Here is a 27279-nt window from a genome sequence, read left to right on the forward strand (position 1 = left end):
TTACAATGATAAAACATTACAAAGTTGGTGGAAATTTTACAGGTAAATTAAACTCAAACGAAAGCTCAATATTAATTTAGTCATGAATATTTTCTGAAGAACGAACATGATTATTAATTAGAACTCATATTTTTTATTGCAGTCTTTTGATATTTAGGTTGCAAGTAGTTTCTAACTTGACTTTTCAAAGTTTAATTAAAGGTACAAAACTCTGACAAACTTCAATGAATTAATTAAAACAATTTTAATGATATACATTTGACATCTAGATTGTAATGCAACAGGAAAAATTTATTTGAATGAATAAATCGTATTATTAGCAATTGAATTTTATTGTAAAGATAAAAATATTATTGAGGTTGGAATAAACAAGTGATTCTTAAAAATAAAAATAGTAAATATTGAATGGTCAAAAATACCAGCAAATTTTATGGAATAGCTATGAAAGTGAAAGTTATGAAAAATGTGTATGTAAATGTTTACATGAATAACCCAAATATTACTCTCACATGAAAAGATCGATAATTCTAGAAAAAGAAACAAGAATTCTGACGGCCATCTTGCTCTCCCTTTTTCTTCATACTACTGGGACTTTTCATCCCAATGTCGTGAAGTCAAGACAGGAAGGGACCATTATTCTTTCCGAGCGATATAGGCGTCGCGGGTAATAACATCCAGGAATTCTCTTTGGAGCGTGAGAAAGAGACTTTCTTCAATTTCTCTCTTTTTCTTTCCAGTGAGTGTGGTTTTCTTCGAGTCTTCGCGCACAAGTCGTAGAATTGCTCTTTTACTCGTTCGTATCGTTGTTTTGCTCTTGATGTAACATATAGGCTCTATTTTTCTTTCTTTGTAAGTAACATCCTCGCTTTATTTTACGGAGAAGCCAAAAAGTAGGTGAAGAAAGTGAATGATAAGTTTTGCTTGTCAAGCTTTTTGATAGCTTAAGTCAAATTATGATAAATGACGAAATATAATAGGTATAAAACAAGTAAATAAATTATATTTATACATTTTATTGTTTGATGTTTGAATAATTATTGTTGTATGAAATATAAATTACAAAAAACATTAACATATAATACACAAGGTTTTTGATGTTTTAAAAATTCAAATAAATTATTTTCATTGAAATGAATCATATTCAGTGAAGCTTATTGTAATTTAATAAATATTTTTCCAGTTAATGCAGAAAAATTGACTTCAGTTTTTCAATTTTATAGGCCAAATATTCAATATAATGAAAAGAAAAAAAAAATTGGGTCTTTATTTATCTGAAGAATGTAATTTTATCGACGAGTGCAGATAGACAAAAAGAACTTGTAGAAACAAAACTTCTGGAATGTGAAAAATTTGCTTTTTCTTCTAAAAGAAACGTAGAATAAAGCAAAATAAAATTTACTATATACAGAGTAATCGAGCATGAAAATACTTTTAAACTCGAAATAATTAAAAAAATAACTTTATTTCATAAGTTTTGTTTTTTTTTTCACTTGAATTGTATTCCATTATTGATTTTAAAATTTGAGGTAACTAAATAATTTAAATATGCATAATTAATATTATAATAAAGGTAATAAGTAAAGTATTAGCCATTCAATCATAGAATTAATTCAGAGAAATTCGAGGTGAGTCAAATGCCATTGTTAACGAAACATTCATCAAAGCATTCTATTTATATTATGTTGAAGTAAATACTCATAGAACTTTAAGCAAAATTTATGTATATTACACTAATTTGCTGTGTGCGTTGAATATCAAATCTATAAATAATGCACGTCTGATCATAATTATTATTGAGATGAACAAATAATCATTATTCACCATCAATCATCGTGTTGATTGCAATAAAATTATTTTAATTAATCTGCAGATATTTTTTTGATTTTCAAACAAATAAACATGCTCGAAAAAGTCTTGAACCAGAGCGTTAAGTCAAGTAGATTATATTCTGAGCAATATGTTGAAATTATGTGATGAGATTATCATTTGAGATGTGTATCGATTATTATTACATTGGTAGATATGACCGGTGAGACCCTGAAGTTTATAGTCTATCTAGACTGATGGCAGAGCTGATATAGCTTAGTGGCAGTATGGAGACAGGATATAGTTTGAATATCTTAAGAGGAGATTCCATTAAAAAAAGTCAACTGAGTAGAAATTTCCGCTCAGCGTTAATCAAGTAGTGAATTTGTTATAAAAATTTTCTATTGGTGTTTAGAAGTTCCCAATAGTAGTTTCTATTTGAGTAAAATAACGCGTTATGAGTAGTTAATTTTTGAGTTAAAACATTAGAAGGCTGCAATTTAGATCAGTTCAAACATGTCTAGTTTAAGTGTTAATGCCTTATGGAATGAAGGATTCCCTCCGGAGTTTGCTTCTCGAGGAAGTACGTTAAATTGCTCGATTTTAATAAATAAAGTAGACCTAAATGTTAAATTATTGATCGATTTGGCTTTTTGTAACAAGTTCGTGTTACGAAGGATGAGAGGCATAGAAATAATTTCCATTGGGAATGCAAAACTCTCTTACTTCCTCTTAATTCACTGTCGATTTACTTTCAAACGTGGCGTGAAAGGAAAATTAAATCCAATTGAACGAAACTCGATCGTTTGTACTCTTCGGCGAAGTAGGACGTAGGAAAAAAAGCTTGGAATTTTCACGTGCTACTCAACTGCCACGCTTGGACTTTTATTCGAATCACGCGAAGAACATTCCCCTGATTCGTGTGCTTGGCGAAGTAGACATATATTGAATGTAGTGGCGGGCAAGGATTTGCATAAATTCGAATACTTGTTGGTGCAATTTAATTTTTCCACGCTGTCGGTTAACACCAGAGACTCAGCTATCGATTCTCTTTTCAATTGTTTTTCACGCGTCAACGAATGTTAATTGAAATCCTAACAAAAGCTGCTGTTATGTTTACTCGGTTTTATTCACCCAAATTTATTTAAATTCAAAATATTATTGTCAAATATATTACATTTCAATTTCAATCTGTAGATTCACGTTATTTGATTCTGTACGGAAATTAATTCTTTGTGAAAAGAAGATGTGTTCTATTCAGATATATTTATCTATTATACTATTTGTTATTATTTACTCAATACAACTGAAGCATTTCAATACTGTACTAAAAATATTTTAACTAGAAATTCTTCAATCTTTAAAAATTAAATAAGGATAAAGACATTTGATTAAAAAAATTACTTATTCTTTTCTGTGAGTGAAAAAGGCATCTAGAAATCTATTTCTCAGTAATGATTGATCATTACATAATAAATAGAAGGCGTAAGTTTTGATTGAAATCAATCTCTCTCTAACATTATTTACTCCAAAACTAGTCTATAAATTCGACTCAAAATTTAATCAATTTTAACCCAACTTTCTAGAGTAACAATCAAGCTTTTGATGAAAATGTCTTCACTAAGACACTGTACTAAGATTTTTTAAAGTCAATAAAAATCCAAGACTACTTAGAGATCAAGTTAAACAATTTATGTTACCGAGTATTCAATCGATCAATGTTAGAGTCCTATAAAAGCTAATAAGATTCTAGTTAATCAAGAAGATGTAGAAAAAAATAACAGACGGAATTTTTCAGAGATAACTTCTTTATTTATCTTCATTATCTGATTAAAATATTGAATAAGTATCTTTTGTTTCTAATTATGTTAATTAGTATACAAAAACCTTTGAATATTCCACAACTAAAAGTTAGCGGAAGCTTACCTGGTTTTAGTGGCTAATTTCGAGGTCACGAAACTTTCAATAGCCATAAATGAAAACTCACGATGAAGTTTGAAAATGGTTGCTGTGGTTTCATTCAATGATATTAACTCTCTAATACTTTGTTGTTTTTGCGGTTAAGAGCCTTACCTACTTTCATATATATTTTTGTATGATCCTAAACTTGCTCTAATAACTTCAATTTTAAAATCAATGAACTCGAGTTTTAAAAATGCAGAATAAGCTATTTCTGATAAAAACTACTAGTGATATTGTTATTAATTTATTCTCAAACGCACTCTAGTATAACAAGAAAAAATTAAAAATGATTAATTAGCTACTTTTATTAGATCGGTACCAAGAGTATCCAAAGAAAATTAAACTCTCAACCAATGATAAATGATTAAACTGGAAATTTTTCAAACTTCAGATGATATATTTAATCACGATTACTACAGCCATCATGGTCATGGTTCGAGAGAGCCAATCTTTCAAAATAGAATTGGATTTGCAAGTCAGTTCACAGCAAAACTCTGATATCTCCAGTTTCCAAAAGGAGAACGGAGAAAGATAATAGGAAGGATGGACTTAACTGTCATGTAACACCAAACTTCAATTGTTCAAACTTTCGGAAACGATTGACCTTATAAAAACGGATGTAAATCTGCCACAATTCCGGACACAAGATTTACAATTGATAATTTGATTTATACCATTTGTTTTCTACTGATTTTTGACAGTTTTTCGATTTCTATGAAAGTTTTATGCCATAGATTTCAATTTTTTTTTAATTCGGCCAATCGAATTACAGATCGCTTGACTTTGGATAAAGGCTATCGGTTGAAAGGTACACGTGCAAACATATGGAGGGGCTAGTTTAATTATACGCCAGTTGAGCGTGTCAACAAGCCGAGAGGACGAAATTCACTAGTCTGTCGATAGGAGAGGGATCGGTATTGAAATTGATTTTCATCGGCTATACGATAAATGTCAATTTTGAGGAGGATACATATACTCGGGATATTTATATCCATAGCTAAAGAGATCAATGTCAAGCACAGATTTTCATTCTTAAAAGCTTTACAGTCAATATTTGTTTAGTTTTTTCTTTATAAATATTTTTTAAAGTTTCAATTTACATACTCCAATCAATCCTACAATCGATTTATTTTACATAAAATGTCATTAACTTCATCACAGAAAGTCTTTGTAGCAGAAGAACTCGTAGTAATAGCGGAGAATGGATAAAACAGATTTTAGTAAGGTTTTTGTGATTAGAGAATGAATTTAGAATTGTTATGATTAATAGTGATGAAAATCTTAGCATTGTTATGAGGAAGATTCTTGGCTTAACTGGTGTGGAACTTATTCAAAGGGCACGTAAAATTAATTAATTCTCATCAACGCCATTAACAAGGTAGCATCTTTTAACCTTCCTCACATTGAGATAAATTAATAGCGTTTAGATTCTATCGAGGTCGACAAGTCAACCCTTTCAAAATCCCTAAAGCATTAAATTACAATTGTAATATTGACAATTCCTTGTGTCATATTTTCTGAGCTTTTAGTTATTAAATTTTCAAGATGGAATCTGTGAATCTTGATAACAAAATGAATATTTACTCCCTTTTACTTTAATATTTGATTTCGAAAAATTGTAATTGTAATTCTTATAAAGTTTTATTAATTAAAGAAAGGCATTCGTTTGAAAATAGTATGATAAATTGTTTAATTTTTATTCTCTAATGAGATGAAAAATTATTCTTTGAGCTTCTATCGAAATCTTTTGATATAAAAAAAAATTTTATATGGTCTCATTAGATGTACTACTCTCTGCAGGGAGTTCTATTCACTGTGACGTTCTGATCGTGGATCTGGGGCGTTAGAGAGCTTGAGTCGCTCTCGTTCTCTCGTGTCCTGTCACAGGATTTGCCACCCCAATAAAAGGATTAAACGGACGAGGGTTAATCCTATTGGAAGGACCATTCTCACACTTCGTGCTGCACACCATCTACCAATACTCATTCTACTCTCTTGCTTTTCCAACCCCTCTGTCACTTTCCTCTTTTGTCTATTTTCTTTTTTCCTTTTGTGTCTGATTAGCTTTACGTAACATTTCACTGCTCTTGCTGATAACGGAGAATTAATTTCACATCCATGAAAAAATTATACTCTTATAAAAATCTATCAATTTTGTATCAGATTAATAACTTTGGTATTAATTATTTTTCCATTTGTTGTTATTTCGTATTTTTTGTCAAATTTCCAATTGATATTTTTTTCAATCTCCCAAGAAATACTTTGAGTGGTTTTCTGTCAATCTTCAGAGTACTTTGGAAACAAGGAAAACTAGTTGAAGAGAAGTGAAGACAAAAACTTCAGCCACAAGTTTTAATTTCACTTTTACAGACGGATGCACAGATGAGAAAGAACTACGATGAGCTACGAATAGCCAAGGGAACAAAGTGTCGCGCTATCTTATGAAGAAAACTTTTTTATGTCGTACATTTCTCTTTTTTTTTCATTCTACTTTTACTTTTTATTTTTTCTACCCAATCATTTGAAGGTGTTTTTTCTAATATTCTAAATAATACTCATTACAAAAATCATTGCAGTGATGAATTAAAAGGAAACTTTTGTCTTATGTTATCTGTGTAAAAAAGTATTTTGACAAAAACATTCCAAGTAAATAAGAATCCCTTCCAGTTAATTTTCAATACTCTGACATAATTACTTGTAAGTTTCTTAATTTCAACAAAACTTCATCATCTTAAATTTACCTCAACTTTATTCTTGTCAACAGTGATGTCTGAATCTTGAAGAAACTTGGACGTGTTTTGGAAATTCTGTGATGATACTTTCTCAATCTCTGACTTATTTGCACACTTTTCTAACCACTAAATGAAAGCTTAAATTATGTTTATGTTTGAGAAACATTTTGTTTAAACTACAGGCAAAAACATAAAGTAAACATTTACTTCAAGAACAGAATTATGGAAATCTTCACTAGGAAAATTCATTGGTGCAAAAAATGTAATGATGAATTAACAAATTATTGAATTAATTTATAAAACTTTTATAATTAATATTTTTTAAATAATATTCAATCTAAATATCAATGTTTTAAATTTCGTAAGAAGAATTGAGATGAAACATCAACAAAAAGTTTAAGTATGGTATTATATGAAAAGAAGTTTGTAAGTTTATATTTTAGAAGGCTCTGGGCCAAATTGCTAGAATAAAACTCTACTAATGATGATACTTGAAGAAAATTGAATTGAATAATCCGATTATCATCAGTGAATTGTTCTTTGGAGAAATTTTATTCTAAACAATTTGCATATGAAGACTCAACAAAGTTTTTTTATGCAAAACCCATCATTAGTCTTTTTTTATTTCTTCAGAACATCAATTTACCTATTTTACATCAGAAATAACAATGTAAAAAATAAATAAATCTGCTGATAATTGCATTGAAAGTGAAACTTTAATTATTATGAGATGGTGAGGTACATAATGCAACGTGTGCAACTAATGTTCTAAGCTTTAGTATCAAAAGGACATGGACTGTAAGATAAACTTACCAATTAATATATAATGTGTTCATTGTCTCCATTAACTGCTATTGTTCTCATCGATGATTAGCAAAGCAGCTCTATTGGAATGTTCTTAAATGATTATGTCACTGTTATTGACTACAAAATTAGATACACAGTTGGTCAATGTCTATCATGTAATTCATAACAAGAACACAGTGGAAACTAACAGTTAAACAATTTAGATATTACTTTACAATAGTTTCTTTGAAGCATTTTATTTCTCTGTAATTCAGACTCTATTCATTACAAAACAGAAACTGTAAAACATAGTTTCCAACTTGAATTGTCTTTTGGTTCATTTTATTGTGTTTAATATCGCCAGAGAAAAATAAAATGCAGTTAATCTGATAAAATAAAATGAAACTTAAACTGCTAAGTACATTTTGTGTGAAATACACGATAGAATTCTAACGAAAATATATAATAATACTTGGAATAATTTGTATCATTTGTATTACTTATTTGACTTCCAAATACCTGTATAAAGTTGGACCCAAGTTAGTTATAAATTGTCATGACAATTAGCTGAACGGGTCGATCTTATGAAAATGCATGTGCGAGAAACACTTTTGGTGTGGGGGAATGAAAGCTCGCGGCTTCTACCATAGAATCCAGTTGTTTTCCCTCCCATTGGAACGTCCGTACATAAATTTCTCGAAGGTCTGGGAGGAAAATGGTAGAAGAGGGTATAGCAACCACGGTGGTATGGTCGTGGTGCACAACTAGCTGGGATTAGGGCGTTGGGCATTTGAATTCATGCGAAGACATTTGTGGTACGGCTTCTAATGACTAAGAGAAAAAAGTGCGCTGACTCGAGGGAATTGCACTATATAGGGTGAAAGATTGTGAAACGCGTTAGAAAAAGATGAAGTGTAAAAGCAAAGAATCGATTTAAACTACAAGATATAGAAAAAAGGAAAGACAGACTCATTGACCGAGAAAACGTTCCCAGAGTGACAGCAGTAGATGGAACAAATGCACTGGAAAACATTGGAGATGTGCAAACCGAAACTTCTTTCACAACTACGCCTTTTTCTTACATTTTTTTTTGCATTACTGTGCATCATTAGAGACAGTGATGTAACTTGCTTTGTTGTTCTTTGGATTTCTTTCTACCTTTTCACACATAAATCCTTTTCATAGATGGAAAATATTTTAAAATTCAATCATGAGATTAAAAGATGAACATGTAAATTAGCTGTTTTGTTCAATTTTATAATGAAAATGTAATTATTTATTCATTCACTTACAGATGTGTATTTATAATAATAATAAAGATTTTGATCACGTACAGTTGCGCATAGTGTTCTAGCAACTAAGGATGATGTCTGACTTATTGGTATCATTACTCCTAGACCGCGTCGTCAAGAAACATGAGAGAGAGAAAGAGAAAAAGCGCGTCATGGAAGCTTGTAAATGCCAAAGGAGAAAGGGAAAACTCATTTGTTAAACTTAAAATTGATCTTCCCAGTCTACCTCTATAGTTTGTGACTAATGACGTCTCACAAGACGTGTAGGTCTTTAATAAAATATCCCACATCTACATACAAAGAGTTACCCTAGTTAATCATCTTTTTATATCTATTTTATATTAAATTATTATACTATAGAATTTGGAAATGTTCTCTTTACTTCAACATTCAAATAAAAATTATTTAAACATATTATTAATAATTTTCTTTTTAAAAGCTAAAAAGTTTATATAGTTTTCAAATATTCACGATAATTTTTTTATTACAATTTTTAAAATTATAAAACGATTAATTATGATTTACATTAATCAAATTACTGTGATTTTGATGATAATGGCATTTGTAATTGATCAACAAGATTAGTGAACGCATTTCACTATTAAAATTAAAAAAGTTTCTTCAAATAAATTAATTGACAGAAATCAATAAGGGAAGTTTCCGTTAAAAATGAAAATGTAGAAGAGAAGGAGCACAAGGTGAAGGTATTTGTGATTGACTAAACTTTTTGGATACTTTTTCAAAGTTAAACTCTAATTGTCAAGCTGACGTCAATAAAGCATACTCTCAAAAAAGATTTTTTTTTATTACAGTTTCTAACTAGTGCTATAAATTTCATAATTACTCGATTTATTGTCAAAAGTTGAAGAGTACTTTTAATTCTTCAAATATCGAATTTTAATTTTAAAAAATTGAATTAAATAAAAATTCAAGGGAACTTAATGAAAATGAGATTGACTAAAGTAGTATGTTATTTAATTTGACATCAACTTATATTATATTGAAAACGCTTCATTATCGTATTAAATTATTATCTCTATCCAAAGCTTCTTCATAAAAATAATTTCTAACAAATTAATAATGATAAATCTAAGCATTTAAAGAGACCAGAAGTTAAAACGTAGTTTACAATGAACGAAGTACAGTCGTAATTTCTATGGTATATTAAAGAGTCTCGTGAAAATTTAATGTAGATATTAAAAAAATATATGGATTAATTTTGAAGAAAGTAATGAAAAGGAATCACATATGAAGATGAATAAACTATGATAATGTAAGGTAATGTTCGAACAATTTGAATAATTCTTGGAGTTTTGGGGTGACGGATGAGTGTTCTGGTGGCTTGGTTGTTGGTATCCGTGGTTAGTTCGCACTGGGGAGGCATCCACGAGAATTTGGGAAAGGTCCAAGAGTCTAGTTATAGAGAGTAGACGGTGGCTCAACACAAGCGAGATAGATACGAGATCCGTACACATTACAGCACTTAGCAAAGCTTCGCTAATTGTATTAATGCTCGTTGGTTTATGATAGAATTTGAGGCCTCTCTATTTCGACGCTGCTCGTTATTATAATCTGGCGCCAAGTCGTGTACAAGTGAAATCTATTACAGCCCTAAAATGTACTCAAGTGCTAACAGAAATGTGTCGAAGGCAATTATGCTGAATCTGACAAGAAGAGCGTCCCTTCTTCTCCTTCTGTCTTTTCACTTTTCTTTTTTCCGCTCATCGTCTGCCACCGTTCGATCTCTGATTCTGACTTGAGGAGAACGCGCGTGGAATTACAGAGGGATTCAATTTACAAGCTTTCTTCCTACTACGATTTACCCGAGGCTATATTTCATCGAGAATATTCATGGCTTGCTTTTAATTAAATATTTTATTAAGTTTCTACATCAAAATTGATGGAACAATTTTTTTTTTATATTTATTTACTCATGATAAATATAAATATATATAAAGTTAAAAATATTTCATAATTGTAGTAAAACATTTTTTGTATTTGTAATGAAAATATTGATAGTCTCTCTTTAAAAAGTCAATAAAAATTTTCTCTTTTTTATCCAATATATTTTTTATGATATTCATTTATAATTTCTGAGTGGCATGATAAAATTTTAAATAAAATAAAGTTGAAGTTAAAACTATAAAAAATACTCTACATATCGAATAATGTTTGGATATCTTCTAAATAAAAACAAAGAAACTAAGTAAACAGTTATATTTGTTTCAATAAAAAGAGCAATAATTAAAACAGATAATAATGAAAGTAAAAATAACGATAGTTTATCAAGGAGTATTTTTCATTTGCGAATTTTTATGCTAAAATGATGTTAAGTCAAAAAATAGACCGTGAAAAAGATCTAGTAGAGAAGTGCGGGTAGCGTCAGTTCGTCGACATCTTAGCGGAACATTATAGCCATCTATCACCTTTCAGAGCATATCGTATAATATCCTGGTGGGATCCTTGGGTTGGAGGATGCCTAAGCCGGAGAGAAGAAGAGGGAAAATAGTTGAATGTATATGGGGAGAGCGTTGCCAGCCAGGGGTGGCATAAATCTGCTGAGGGCTCCCCAGGGTATTTCCCTTCCTTCCAACCCGCACTTCCTCACCCATGCTACCTCACCCAAGCCAGAAAGCAGACGCGAGATGAATCTTGAGGTTCAATTCCCGCCGGTTTATCCGACGCCCGAAGGTGCGAGACCGCATGAAAGAGCAAGAAGTCTCTTCTATATTACTCCAAGCAATTACATATCGACTATATATCGATCCTACTTGATCCTCTCACTCGTACTCTTCAACGACTGACATTTTCATCCCTTCTTTTCAACGTTTCTCTGCCTTTAATATTAGTAAATACTACCATTCTTAGAGAGCTTTTTGACATTTCTACTAAATAAATTTTATCATTTCCGCACAAAGAATCAAATACCGGTATTTTTTTTTTGTTGAGCAGTAGAAACCTTAATAACGAAACAAGTAGGATCAAAGAATCGTTTTCATTGATAGAATATCCTACTAACAAAACCGAATTGTTTATTCTGCTTTGCTTCTATAGCAGTCAATGATAATTCAAATCCTTAATAAAAAGAACTTCTTTTGAAAGGCGAATAATGAAAAGAAAATGATAATTTTTATTTTATTTTTCTGAAAGTCATTTCAATAAAAAGTATTTTCTTTCCTCAATATATTTAATAAAAGATTGATAAACTACAGAATTTATCAATAAAAAAAATCATCAGTAATTAATAAACGTTTATTTATTTGAAGATATAGATTATTTACTGAAAAATAAAGCAAAGGAAAACTTGGATATTCGGCAATAATTATTGAAATATTTTCAATAGTATTTCCTAGAATGAATAACATATTTTTAATATTTTTCATCCAAAAATTGAAATTTTTATAACCCAATAAAAAGAACAATTGTTGCTACTTAAAGATAAATTTTATAGCTTTTAATAAATATGGTGACATCGATAAAGTGAAGGAAAATGAAAATATCAAAATTCCTTGGATTTATGAGCAAGTATTTTGGAGATATTTACGCTTTACTCTCCTCCTTCCGGTGTTATTCCATTGAAAATTCTTACGATCGTTCCAAGTCTCTTAAGACCTCGTGTTTATATCCATCCAAGGTTATAGGTAGAGGAGATGTCTGTAAAAGCTCACGGGACTTCTAGGGATCCTCATGTCATCTTGAAAAATAATATTTTTCCGATGCTTGTTTTCAATAAACTCCTATTATTCAAAACTTTTGTCATTTTTTTATTCTCTTTTTATCAAACATATTTATATTCTTATTTCTTACTCCATTGAATTTAATGATAACATTAATTTTATTCTACTCTGCACTCTACGATAAAAAGTACTTTTTAAATATTTTCAAGTGAGAAAAAATATTCAAGCAATGTAATAATACATAGTGAAGCAAAATTTTTATTCTAGATTAATTACCATTTAATCTCTCTTTAATGCGTCTCATTATTTACTTTGATTTTCCCAGCAAAATGAAAGATAGAATAAATACTTGAAAAATTCACATAATTACGAAGCCGTCATTATTCAAAACTACGAAAAAATGAGTTGAAATGAGTTTAAAAAAAAATAAAGTTGATTTATCTCCAGACAAAAGCATACCTAGAAAAGTACGCATTTACTTTGATCAAAGTGATGCAATTCGTTGAAGGTCGAAATGGAAATAAGGATGAGAATGAAAAGACGCCAAGTGACGTGTCATTTCCGAATGTCATTCCTTAAAACGGACAATCTTCTCTTCCTTTAGTTGAGAGCCTATTCAAAACTATGCTTCTCTTCTATTATTATTGTAAACGGGTGTCGCGCGTGTCATCCGGTCGTTGAAAGCACTCGTAGTACCAATGAGCCTTGAGTAGTGGTGTTGGAAACTTGGGAATTAGATTGCTGAACGCGGCAAGAGCTAAACCGTTACCTGTCACTCTCTTTCCTTCTGCAGCATTCTTTATTCTTTATCCTTCCGTTTCCCTTTTTATTTGAAACTTTTTTCAAGATTTTTCGCAAAGCTTCCGCGAGTAAATTGAGTTGTAATATCATTAGAAAACTTATAATAAGTCACTTCAATATCGAGAGACCAGTTATAGCTTTGGAAAAAACTTTATTTATCAAAGAAATTATTAAGTTGAATGAAAATATAAATTCTTTTGATATTTCATACAAAAGTCATCTCTAATGTTTTTTGCTTAAAGATCTTACCATCAATAATAACGAAGAAAAAAATCTAGAAATAGAATAATAAATAATCAAATCATCATCTCTTAAATACAATAGAAAAGAAAGGTTTCATTCTCATTACATTTTCGTTAGAGATAAAATACATAGAAAAGCTAATAGATTTTGAAACGATTTTTCTTTCATCACGGAGCACTTGAGCGCTCACAAAGTCGTATCCAGTAGCGATAGAAGACGGTTGTAAAGGATCGAAAGAAAAGATGGAAGAGGGTAACGAGGAAGGTGTCTAATTTCTTAAGTGCACCAGCGACGAAGACAAACGCGATAAAGTCAAACTCTCTGTGAAATACAATCCACTCTCAACTTTTTTGTCTGATGATTCTTTGCTTACGCGGTTTCGTGGTTTAGTTCAAGCTATAGACTGACTATGAAACTACAATACTATTGTTACAGAGAGTACAATTTATATATTATTTATTGTTGAATATCATGATTTCTATTTATCTTCCTAACTTAAATGTGATCATGCATTTGTGCTAATTTATAATTCATCTTGATCTATGATTATTATTTTTTATTAGGAAAGTAGAGTGTAACCATCTGAATCAGTGATAGAATCATAAAATAAGTATAAATACTTTTGTTTATTCGAAAAAAATTAGATTTACATGAATTGCAATATTGGAACAACCGTATTTATATCAGCAGGATTTACAAGCTGGATGTGCTAACAGGTTTATCATGTTATTCATAAATCTATAAATATTTTTGGTGTTTCATAAAAATAGTTTGAACTAGTTTATCTGAATGCTCTCTTTAGTTGTTCAGAGATTTAATAATTTTTAAATTTGTGAGAAAGTTGAAAAAGAATTCGCAAATTTAAAGAAGATTTGCACATTTGAGAGAGATTTAGTGAAGATTTGAAAGAGGATTGAAGAGGATTTGGAGGATTCTTTGTAATTTCAACAGGATTTTTTTGGACAAATAATATATCATTTAAACAATGCAAAAAAGATGTGGGTTTCGATTGTTATTATATCATTAAAAAGTAGAAATGAAGATTAAATGATTTTTCATTTCACTATGAATGAGAATAATGAATATATTGGACTGATGTCACAGACATATTACTCGAGGTGAAAACTGCCAAGAGGTATTAATATACTACAAACAGTCACTGGACATTTCCCATCTAGTTGCAGAAAATTCACTTGATTTGATACAATATCTCTTTCTTTCTACTCAGAGTACACTTCTTTTTTCACCATTTTATCACAGTAGTAGTGTCAATAGCCGACTGTCACCAAGTCTGTTTTTCTTGTCTAGCTGTCCAATTCAATGGAGCAGATCTGTCCTCGCAGCCGACATTAGGCGAACCATTGAGTTCGACTTCTATGTTTTTGTTTCAAAGACACTACCAGTGAAGGAGTAAAGAAGAAATGTGTCAATGGAATTTTCTATAATATGAATTTCATGGAGAATTTTTGGAATAAATATAATATTTCAAACCAATAATCAACAAAATTCTAATCCATTCTACTTTGAAACCTTTACAAAAGTTTTGAATTATTTTTTATTTAAAAACAGAATCAAAAATAATTGAATGAGGAATATTGAATCGTACCTCTGATATTTTTTTAGTGAATTTTGTTTTACAAATTTCTGTTCAATCCACAAATCAAACAATAGAATAGAAAGATTTAATAAAATTGAAAAATAATATATATATAAAAAAAATTTTTTATGTATAGACTTTTTGACTTACTCAATCGTGAAAGCTTAAATGCATCAGCAGTATTAATAACATCCACATAAGCTTGAAGATCAAAGCGGCGGGTTGTATTATTCTGATTATGGACAGCCAGTGCAAACTTGAATGCTGATTGAACTTCATCTGTTCCTTGTTCAAAAATTGCCCCTGTAAAATGAAAAAACAACATATATTTTTTTTTGAACATGTATTCTTTGATAATACTAAAAATTAGTTGATTAAATGAACTAAATAACATCCAATTGCACAAACTGATTTATCTTAATCACTCTTACTGTTAGATTTACCTGATTTTGGAACCCTACTATTATCTGACATCAATAATCAGTGACACAGAATCACAATTAGCTGCTCTGAATCCATGTTAATCCGACTTAACAGTCATGTTGACAACTACAGTTCATTACTAAGAATAGACACATTTGATTAAAGAGCAAGATAACATCAATGTTATTATAAATGTTGATCCTTGTATCTAAATTAAATCCATCAATTTCATTGCATCAATTAGTATGGATCAGTGTTATAAGTCAGATAGACAACGATCTAGTTATGATTTATTTCTTTACCTCCGATAATTCATCCAATTAGTTCCAATTAGTGGGATAAACACCAAATACTTGACAACTTTTTTTAAGTTCTAAAATTAAAGTATCCGAAAATGAATTCTTTAATTAATAGAGCTTTCTATCAAGAGTAATTATTTTTTTTTTCTTTAATAATTTTGATCTGACTTATTGTAAAAAAATTAAATACAAATAATTAATGAGTAAATATGAGTCAAATAGAAGATTATTTTGTTAGAGAATATTACTTCAATGTGTATGAAACTTCGAAGCTATCATTTACATAAAGAAGAAGACTCATCAATAAGCGAAAATTCGTTTGATGTACTAAAATCTATTAAAATAATTAACGATTTTCAGTCTCGAGCAAAACTGTATATTTCAATCAATATTCATTATCACTAACAAAGGTAGACAAAGAATATTTAACTCATCGTTAAAGATTCCACAAAGCGAATTAAAATCTTCACTCAATAAACGTTGGATATCGAAGACATTAATGATAACAAAATTAGTGCAAAAGTCTGCAAAGTATACCCATTGACTTGGGTGCAAATAATTTTCTCTGGCATGGAAAATGGAATCCCAGGTAGACGAAAGATTACTCGAGAAGATAGCAGGATGTGAAGGAAAGAGAAATGACAGTGTAAGCTGATATTCTCTAATGAACTGACTAGTCGACAAGAGAGAGCTCGATCCTTCCACGCCTTTGCCCTTTCACTCTTCAGTTTTCCATTTCTCTTGTGTACTTGCAACCCCTTCATGAGTATTTGAAAGTTCAAAGGGGAGTTACCCAACTTCATTATTCAATATTTCATGATCGTCTTTCGAATGGAAATAATGGCCAGTTCAAGAAGAAAGAACAAAGACAACCATTTTTGTCTGGTTATTTTTTTAAACTTTCATTAGAATTTCATCATTTATTATAGATAAGCTCTTTTTTCTTCCTTTTTTGATTTTATATTAAACAACATCATTAACTGTTATATCCTTTTTTTTGCTTTGTTTTCTCATTAAAACTTTAAAAAAATATGTATCATGACATCAATGTTTTTATTGAAGATAAAACTAAATTAAAGTAAAAAGTCAGTAAAAATTTCCTAGATGGATGTAATATAAGTAATATATGATATATCGTTATGTTTTCATATATTTCCGTACATAAAACATATATAAACGTCATTCCTTAAAGCATCATACGACCCCTTATGAGACCAATATATTATCATACATAAGATTATGTACTAGAAGATATTCTCACAATTTATGCACTAGAGGAAATTGCAAGAGTTAAAAACAAAATGCTAACAAATAGCGACCATTATTATTTTATCATCTGAACACTTATGTAAACGGACCACCCTTGTCCTTAAGGGCTACTTGAGATATGTACAGATGTGAAGAAGTTGTACAACTGTTATTTATTCACTTCAATATTTACTGGAGCTAAATAATAAATAACAAATTGTTAGAGAGTTAAATTATAATTTTACAGATATGTGATGATGTGAAAGTAATAAGCAGTTCATAATTTTTCTAATTTACAATTATAAAATAGAAAAAACTTTTGATAATCATAAATAATAACTGAGTAAAGGGAAACTGTTCATCAAAGGTTTGTCTTATGTTTTCTAGTGTAACAGTTAATCTGATGAAACAATGATAAACATCAAAAAATGAACATAACTTCACTGCAAGTCGAAGAAACATCAAGTCTTTCATAAGCAAACACTTAGGTTAACATGCTTTAAATGTTTAATTACTAAATACTTATTAATCACTCGAATTTGCATCATTAAAAAAAAAGTCAATATGAAGAAAGCATCTTATAAACCTGTAAAAATAATGACTGATATTGATGATTGAAAGCATATCTTTCTTCAAAAGTTCATTTAATGTTTATTTATATGTTGATCATTGTTTCATCAGATTAATTTGAACCATGGTAAACATAGGATGAGTTGCTTTTGATAAAGAATTTTATAATCCAGAATAGTGAAGGAAGGAAGGATATGAATGGTGTGAATTCAAATATTTAGATTTTTCATTTTCACCATATCTATCACTTTCATTACATTCATTCGACACTTTGTGTTAGGTAGAGTGTTGAAATCTACATCTACCAAACATGTAATCTCCATTGCAGATTTGAGCAAAATGCAATTACATAGCCATCGAAAGTTCGATTGTAAGGTACACGCCGTTCACCATCGTGTAACAGAGTATGTCTGCTCACGTTATTCGTTATTTTCAGTTTCAATGGCAATATACTCTGTCGCTGGATGAAACGTAGTTACTGTCAATTCGTTTTTAGAGAATCGATGGTTTGTATTTAGTCATTATTCTTGTTACTATATCAAGAAAAAAACTTCGAAATTTAGATTCCAGTCAATATCACTTTGTCAATCAATGTGAATATTATTATTGTCGAATCTTTTAACAACAGAAATAAAAGAATTAAAATTTTTTTTCATTAGTTTTGGGCTATTTTTTCTTCTTTTCTGCAACTCAATTAATATGAATGTTCAGTAGCTATCATGAATAATATCTCCAGTCCTCTTTTCACGATTGATGAACGTCAATCTGCCAGTGGAATTGCATCATTCTATTCTTCTAGTATTTTAGCAATCTACGTTAATCAATCTTGACTATCTGCAAATCGAAGCTATGAAGAATAGAGTCATCATCAACCACAAGAGAATAAAAATGAGGAATAAAAACTGTCTTGAAAAAAAAATTTTTATCCAACTTCACATCGATGGCAGACCGCATAAAATATATTCACGATTTTCCATTCAGTGTAAGCTTCATCGAGCGTAATTGCACATCTTGTGATCAATGAAACATGTTTATGTCCCTCGATTATTCTGAAAATGGTAGTTCACGTGAATGAGAAGAATGTAAAAAGGTTTGGACAGAGAGCAGACACAAATTAGAGGGCAAGGCGTGCAACATAGTGAGTGCAGTCGATCGAACTAGTATCCGAGTCTAAGCACACAAAGAGGACCACCATCAGCACAAGAACAAAGAGCTTAAACAAAGTAAAACAAGATCGAATAGGTGCAAGAAAATAGAAGTCTCTTTGTTTGGATACCAGGCTTCTGCTTCATTTCATTTTTTTTCTGTTTTTGTATTATTATCAGATTTCAATTTGTATGGGCTGGTTAATCAAAAAAGACCACTCGATTGGAATTTATATAATTTTAAGCTTAATCCATTTTAATATTTTTAACTTGACTAAATAATGTCGATGACATGAAATATATTCTCATAATTGTTTTTATAGATTTTTTGATCCCATAATATTACTGCTATTAAGGATCATTAAAAATAATATTTGATGCAGTAAAAATGATTACAATAATTATATTTCGTAATTATTCAAGAGTCGAAAAAAAATTTCAATTTTTTTAATGCATCAACACACTGGAATATAATAAATGCATAATATAAGACATATTATTTAAACCATCCGTTATAAATCTGATGAATGGTAAAATTATTTCTTTATTTGAGCTGCTATTCTATGAATTAGTGAGCTATCATTACTAATGTAGCTAATTGGGCATTAAATCATTTTCGTTAAGCCCGAAAATCATCACTAAATGAATAGATAAATGTTGTAAACTCATTAAAAAATTTTTTTATTTGCAAAATTCATTAAATATTATAAAAAATGAATGCATTATGACTTTATGAAGAATAAAAAAATTGAATTCAGAGTTAGACTTGACATTTAATGAGAATCTCAAGTAAAAATCAATGACATATTGCGAATATATTCGAATAATTGATCAAGCTTAAGTGAAAAATGAAAAAAAAAATGAGAAAAGTAATAAATAATGGGAAAAGCAGCTAAAAAAGACAGAAATCGATGTAAACGTGGGATTCTGGAAGGAGTTGTATGTAGTGGGTGGAGAATGTTAGGCGCCAATCAATAGACACGCGGCGGCGCGCCACCTGTCAACGGTTCCGAGATAAACACTATTCGCTGCATTTGCTTGCAGCGTGGGTATTTACATTTGCACGTGCGTTTACTAATGTGATCAAAACTTGCAATTGGACAGCAGGCATAGTCTGTTTTATATTCAAGTATTTACTGTTGTTAATTAATTATATTAAGGATTAAAAGAAAAGGTATTCTCTAAAATAGGATCAAGGAATATTCTCACTGTTTGAAAGTGATTTCAATGATTTCATTTCCTGAGAATAAATGAATTACAATGATGAAATATTTTCGTATGTCAGGAAAAACAGTTGGGAAATAAAAAGTACATGCGAGTTAATTAATGAATGGCTTGTTTGAGAAACAGTTGAGCGTTATTGTGAAATTTTTCATCCGAAAGAGCAGAGATGTGATGAGTTGCGGGTCAGAAGGGAGATTAACTATATTCTAGATGGATGAAGCCATCAATTTCTCTAGCGATGGGAAATAAACAGGAAGTGAGCACACAAGAGGTAGTTGTAAGCTCTGGGATTGACAAAATTGAATCAATCGGTTACATGGATGAGCTACATTTTTTATTAATATAAAAAACTTGAAGATATACCTTATAAAATTAATGAATATTATCTATTTAATTTTAACAAATCCATACCTACTTCATACTGAATCTTTGGTAAGCTAAATATTGATCTAATCCATCTCTTTAAATATTCGAAAGAATTTGGATTAACTTTCTTATACCGGAGATATTGAATCTATTTTATGTTAATATAAGAGAGTACATTTGGGGGGTAGTTTAGAAGAGAAAAAAGCTGAAGGAAAATGGAAAAAAATGAAGAGATGAGGTCAGACGGTTCAATAATTTCTTGGAGAATCTCAAGTAAAGGAAAAAGTATAGCAAAAAAGAGGTGGAAAAATCAAAAGTAAAAAAAGGTTTAGAGATCTTTTAACATGACGGAGTTATACGGAGAAAAGGAAGAGAAAAGAGTCTCGATTATTCGAACGCCGGCTTTTCGCAGTTTTAATCCAGCATCTGGGTGAAAAGTTGGTGAAAGAATGATGGCATGGGATAAATTTTTTTCAAGGCAGGTTGTTCAACAAATGTTTGATAAACTTCGAGCTCTTAAATTTTTTTATGCTTTAGTACAAAAGATTTTTTTATGCTTGATGAAGGAAAAACTCGTGAAAAATTTATGTTCCTTCGTCTTAACCAAGTACTTAAAAATTAAGTAAGAATAATAATTGCTATAAGTGCATTCATTTTTACATCGTTTTTTTGCATCTGTTTGAGTTCGTTCATATCAAAATCTTCGCTTTAGTTTTGAGTTTTATTTTTTATTTCAGGTTCAGCTTCCATCTATTTAATAATCATAACATTGGAGCATAATTGATGCTAAAATTAAAGCAAGTTTCCGTTTCACCCCACTTTAGGAGTGAAGGAATAAATTTTTTAAATGTTGGACCTGATTCTGTATTACTACGCATTGAGACAAAGAGAATGAGTGGTCAAATTTGAAAATCGGAGTACTTTTAGCGATTTTAAGGGTGAAGGAAATTTTTTAAGCGTTTTTCATGGATATAAATTTTTAGCATAGATTCTTCAATTTCTAAAACGTCCCTAAAAACGGTTTTTTGACCGTCCGTTTACGAGTTATAGGGGTTTAAAGTCAAAGGGATAATGGTTTTTAATGTGTATCTAGTTTTACCCCTTTTTGAGGGTGTTAAAGTGAATTTTCTCGACCAGTGCCCCGATTCCGTATTTCTACGCATCAAGACGAAGAGAATGAGTGGTCAAATTTGAAAATCGGACAACTTTTATTTTTCGACCCTAAAAAATGGCAAGTGGTACCCCTTTCCATTTTTTAGGGTCGAAAAATCAAAGTTGTCCGATTTTGATGATTGAGGACTCATTCTCTTTCTATAATTTTAGCATAAATTATGCTTCAATTATGATTTTAACTATATCGACTTTTTCCTTCTTGTCCAGATCTTTCATTGGAGACCTCGATCAACCACGTACCATCATTAGCATAGAAATTATGCCCATTCTCATGTCTTACAGTTTTTCGTCAATATATCACAATTTCATTATGTATATTGTTTTCGCAAGTAGAAAACATTCAAAGTACGTTTGGAGCAGAGAGGAATTTTTTTTTATACGGGAATTTCTATAATTCAACTATTTCAAACTCTCTATAAAATTATCTCAATAATTTACTTCAATCATGCTCCTTTTATTAAAAACTTTTTAAAGTGTCTCAACCTACATTTTCGGTCAATTTTTTTCCACTAGATAATCACAAAGAAGAATGTACATTGTTTCAAGAAAGAAATAGAGTAAGTTCAATTGTGAATACTATTGATGATGATTTTCGTCTCGTAACTGAAACTGTAGGATATTGAAGGAAATTAGAATGCTGGCACAAGTCGATACGAGATTGGATCGGAAATGTCTATACATAGATGTATTTTCCAATAGTCTCTCCACTCGCTGTGTCCTGTCGTTGGAATGTCGAGATTTACAGCGGATACCGCTCAACGTACGATACGTACGTTAAAAAAAACGACAGGATATAAGGGAAGGAGAAAAGATAAAAATCAAAGATATAAAGCCTTCCCTCTCACCTCCACTGTGTACACAATGAAATATCCATTGCGAAAAAGATGCGGGAAATCGCAGATATTGCGTTTCGAAGTCTTATATTGAGGACAATAATCTTCAGAAAACATTGTGTTTGCATATCTTTGCAAATAAAATGCTAGCAATAATCAATTTTATTGATATTTACATTCTTTTTTATACTTCTCGTCGCGCTATAGATTCTTCGTGAATATAACGTTTTTATTGATATTTTACACAAAAGTATAGAATAATATTGTAAATAAAAAACTTGATAAAAGCTTTAGAAATATTGAATTTTTAGGTTCCAATGATTGGTGGATTAGGATCCATCATGAAATTTTATGACTTTATTAATCATATTTAACATACAAAATAAATAATATAAATGATGCATGTAATAATTTAAAATCAATAGAAGAAAAAAAAAATTACAAATCAACATCAAACTGAAATTGATGTAAATTCATCAATACCAGTCATTCGGAAATAATTTCATTAGTCTCAGTGTCTATGAATTAGTCCAATTTGACTAATTAGATTAGAGAAATCAGCGAGCTAATTTGATTAGCCATTAATGAATCATAATCAACTGTATACAGCTCATGTGATCAATTCAAAATGAAATTCTATTACTTGTAAACTTATGTTTATTATTTCTCTGAAATGAAATTCCTGTTCTAATTGAATCTAGTTTAGTAAATAAAATCTACATTATTTTATTATAAAAAAAGAACTATGTTTCAAATAAAAAATGAGGCGAAAGTGAATAAATGAGAAAATGATCGAATATTGATAGTTCAGACAGGACTGTTCCATTTTTCATTAAACATGGAAGAAGATTAGATAAACTGGGATTGTTTTCTCGCTGAATAAACAACAGAAACAATACAGCAAGATTGCAACGGCATCTGTGCATCTATAACTTTGTGACGAAAATCGAAATGCTTCAAACTTCCCAGGCCACTGTAATACATCTGTATATATGATACAGCTACACAGTTGATGCAGTATTTGTAGTTGCAACGTGAATACTAACCAAATTCATATCGAATCCAAAAGCAGCAAGTCGTAGATATTCAGAATGTTAGAAAAGATAAGAGAGAAGGGATGAAACTAAATGGAGGATGAGAGAAAGAGAGAGAGAGAGTCATCTTCTAACGTTCATTCGAGTGGCTAAATGTTCTACGAACCTTTACGAGAATTGGGGAAAGGTGATAAAGAGAAGGGCGATGCAGAGAAACGAAGAAAGAGAGCATTGTTGCCGCGGTATTGTCGTGCCAACAATGGAAAATGGTGATATAGATGCTAGTACATACGTATTTACTGTTCGTGGTGCATAAAACATATTTAAAGGCCATAAGTCGAGAATAAGTATTTATTTTCATTCTCAATACTTTTATTTCACATATGTCCACTACAAGTGCATGTTAAACTCGCTATGTTTAATATTTGTAAGCTTGTCAAATAATTATTCAAATACTTTCTCCAAGCCAATTGTTAAAAAAATTCCCTCTGCCAAAGTTTATTGGAATAATATCCAGAAAATATATTGGAAAACTATCTGATAGAATTCCATATTTATTTAATTTTTTTTTATGGTTTTATTCATTATGTATTCAAAAATATTTTCACTTTTTCCAGAGTTTGATATCAGTAACAAAAGTTTATAATTTTTATACTATTTTTTTACGATTAGACAGTATATTTAATTGATTTAAATAACAATATTGGAAGTACTTCTTTGTTTTCAATTCTTTTATAACGATATTAATATTTGAATGAAAATTGGATAATAATAAATAAAATCAGAGTTTAAAAAAATGGGGTTTTTAAAGAAAATTTGAATGAATAAAATTGAAAAATGATAGTGTCATCAAGAAATATTTAAAAGCCAGATTGAACTCCTTCAATGATGAATGGTTAGAGTAATTTGAAAACTTAATTATAGTCTATGATAAATGAAATAATTTATGAATAAGAAATCCATTAGCTTCAATCAAAAATTAATTTGACGATTAACTGTCAGATGATGAATCTTTTATTATAGTTAGAAATTGAAAGTCAAAGAGAAATAAAATAGAATTAGAATAAAGTCTTTGATGCCAACTTTCAACTACAGTATCATCAAACTTTCAAACTATCTAGCTACGAGGATATCATCGATAAACTCATTATTTTGGAACGGCAAACTTTGAACAAAGATCAAGATTCGATAGCTTTGGAGATACTACTTTATGAACAATGAAGAACATCTTATTTTAAACAAAGAAATTTATATAGTTGAATGAAGTCGAAAATTTAGATTGCAGTCTTCCTGAGAAGAAAGAATAGGGAAATTGATTTTTTTTTCGTACTTGAGACTCTTTTAACAATTCACGTAGATCTATTACAGCACGATCAATGATTTAATTAAACCAGAGATTTAACAACGGATAAAAACATTAATTTATTAAATTACATATTCTTACAAAAAAAAATTAAATTTTAATAAAATAATAATGATGTTGAGTTCTCATTTCAGTTATAAAATGTAAAATTGTATCCTTTTAATTTTTTGCTCTACTTCTCTACCATAAATATTGCAGAAGATGGGTGTAGTAAACCCTGGACTTTTTTTAAGTTTAAAAATTTCGAGCTTCAAGTCAAAAACTTACTCTCTATTACTGTAATTTGATTGTAATTCTTGATACAAGATTTTTTGTTCTGTCTAAAAGAATATTGAACTTCATCTGGAAGACTGAAAAAAAAATTCCAGCAAGTTTATCGAAACGCAACTTTGAAGAGCAAGATTGTCTTTACGCAAAGTCTGGGATAATCTGCGTAAGGCAACACGTCGAGTGAGTAAAAGTCTGCCAAAGAAGGAGGATCCTAATAAACGTAAAAGGAAAGCTGGCTTAAAAGCTCTCCGAATAATGGTGACGGTGTCTTGTAAGGAGAAAGAGTATGTATCTATGTGAAACGCTAAATGTAAAAGAAAGAGAGACAGAGACCAAGTGAGAGAGAATGAGAGAGTAAGGGAGAATATTTGACGCCAACACGAACGTTCGCTTCTAGTAAAGCCCAGTCTGAGCTAACCCAAATTTACGAGCCATTAAAAATAATCGAACCAATGTCTTTCTCGTGAAAAACGTACATAAAGAATATCCTATGCAGCTTGAGAAAATTGTGTACTATTTACTATCAATAGTAATAAATTTATCAGAATATACGATTATTGTTTTACTTTTTACTTAATTCTTATTTTTTTTAAACTCTCTAAGAAAAACAATAGAAGTTATCTTCCAGATTATACTTTGATGAATTTTATAAAGAAGTCGTTTATGATGATGTAATATCTAGTAGCTTACTATAGAAGACTAATACTATTTTAGAGTATTTATTTTCAATTTATTGTTCAGAAAACATTAAAATGTATAAGAGAAGAAATCGAGTATACTCACGATATTAAATTTAAAGTAAATATTAATAGAGAAAAGGTCAATATTTATCTGTAATATGTAGGTTTCATTTTTCAGCTTTTAGTAAAATTATTGGAATTACATTCAATGTAGAAGCAAAAAAATGAGTTTGGATTTTTTAATTAAAATTTCAATTCATTGGCTACCTCAGAATCAGTTTTATTTTTTTTTTTTACCAAGGTAGTTTATTTATTTAACTTTTATAATTTAATTTGACTTAAATGTTCACGCTGAACGTTGTTTATATTTAATTTTTCATATAAATGATCTATTTTATGCTGATAAAAATACATATTTTGATAGTCAATAAAAACTTTGATAAATTACAGAATTACTAAAGATAACATAAATTCAGTAGTATCTTAAAATTAAAAAAAAAATTGTTATATTGGATGGATAAAATTTATAATCTCACGTTTTATAGACTTATGAGGGTAAGCATTTGCCAAGAGATTTTCTAAAGGCGTTGAATAAAAATGTACGACGGAATGATGAGTGTTGTGAGCATACAATATATATAAAGTACTATAAAGCCATGTCGAACATGTAGAAAGAAAGTAATGGAAAAATAAAGAAAAAATTGAGAATGATGATAAGAGATGAATTTCAGGAAAAAACACATGTTTCTTGGGAGTAAGCGGTTTTAATGGATTGACCGACGAGTGAATGCTAACGTACCAAACTCGTTTTACGTACATCAACACCTACATCTGCTTCTATGAGTCCTTTTTCTCATGGTACTCTACTGTGTAACAAATTTTCCTAATAATAGATATAATTTTTTTTTATTTATTTATTTTTTCCCAGGCAGACTTTGTGTTGATTAAAATTGCATAAATAATAAACTTAAAGTAGAGAGTTCATTCCTGATTTTAACAGTAATTGAAGAATATTTTGGTTTATTTTTAATAAATAATAAGAAACAATTTACCTGATGTTTTGGAGTATCATTTTTTATATAAAGAAAACTATGGAAGTCATGACCTCTCTTAACTAAGTTGGGATTAGAATTGAATTCTCTACTTAACATCACCTAAAGAAATATATTCACCCCAGTAGGATAGAAGTGTCCTTGTTCTTTAGTCTAATAATAGAGATCACTTAGGGGAGTCAACAATGGAACAAAAAAAAAACTATCTTTGATAAACGAAATTCTTCACACGTTTCTATTTTCTACAGAAATGAATGTGATTTCCTAATAGATTAGTCCTCACAGACAAGGACTTGGTCATTAATAGGACAACTGTGGGATAGGCCATACATAATCTGTTTACATATGCTCTATATCAACTAGAATACATATATCTAAAATATAATTGAAATTTATTCAAAATTTTACTTCATATTGTAATACTCATATTTTATATGTTTATAAATGATAATCAACTTGGAAATTCAAAAAATGTTATTGAGAACTTCCTGTATACATTTATTTTTACCTCAAGTATTAGATGCTTAAGATAAAAATTAATCATTATTTACACATATGAGATAACTAGACTTAATGAAGTTACTTAAAATAATTACTGAATAAAATTTTTTTTAAATGAATAAAGAAATATACGTGACTTTTTTATATTTAAAGAGATTTTATAATTGACTGATGAAATTTTATGTCAGACCATAATTATTTT

General features: G+C 29.8%; 1 protein-coding gene across 3 annotated transcripts in view; it reads right to left on the minus strand.

Moving 5' to 3' along the window:
- Positions 1 to 27279, minus strand: part of LOC118066696 (glutamate receptor 1-like) — a 141460-nt gene that overhangs the window by 40477 nt on the left and 73704 nt on the right. For all 3 annotated transcript variants that reach the window (XM_035082931.1, XM_035082930.1, XM_035082932.1), the window contains exon 2: positions 15047 to 15199. In XM_035082931.1, coding sequence (XP_034938822.1) covers positions 15047 to 15199 — 153 coding nt within the window. The remainder of the gene's footprint in view (positions 1 to 15046; positions 15200 to 27279) is intronic.

This window comes from Chelonus insularis, unplaced genomic scaffold (assembly GCF_013357705.1).
Source record: "Chelonus insularis isolate UGA/USDA-ARS -01 unplaced genomic scaffold, ASM1335770v1 contig_352_pilon, whole genome shotgun sequence".
Lineage (NCBI taxonomy): Eukaryota > Metazoa > Arthropoda > Insecta > Hymenoptera > Braconidae > Chelonus > Chelonus insularis.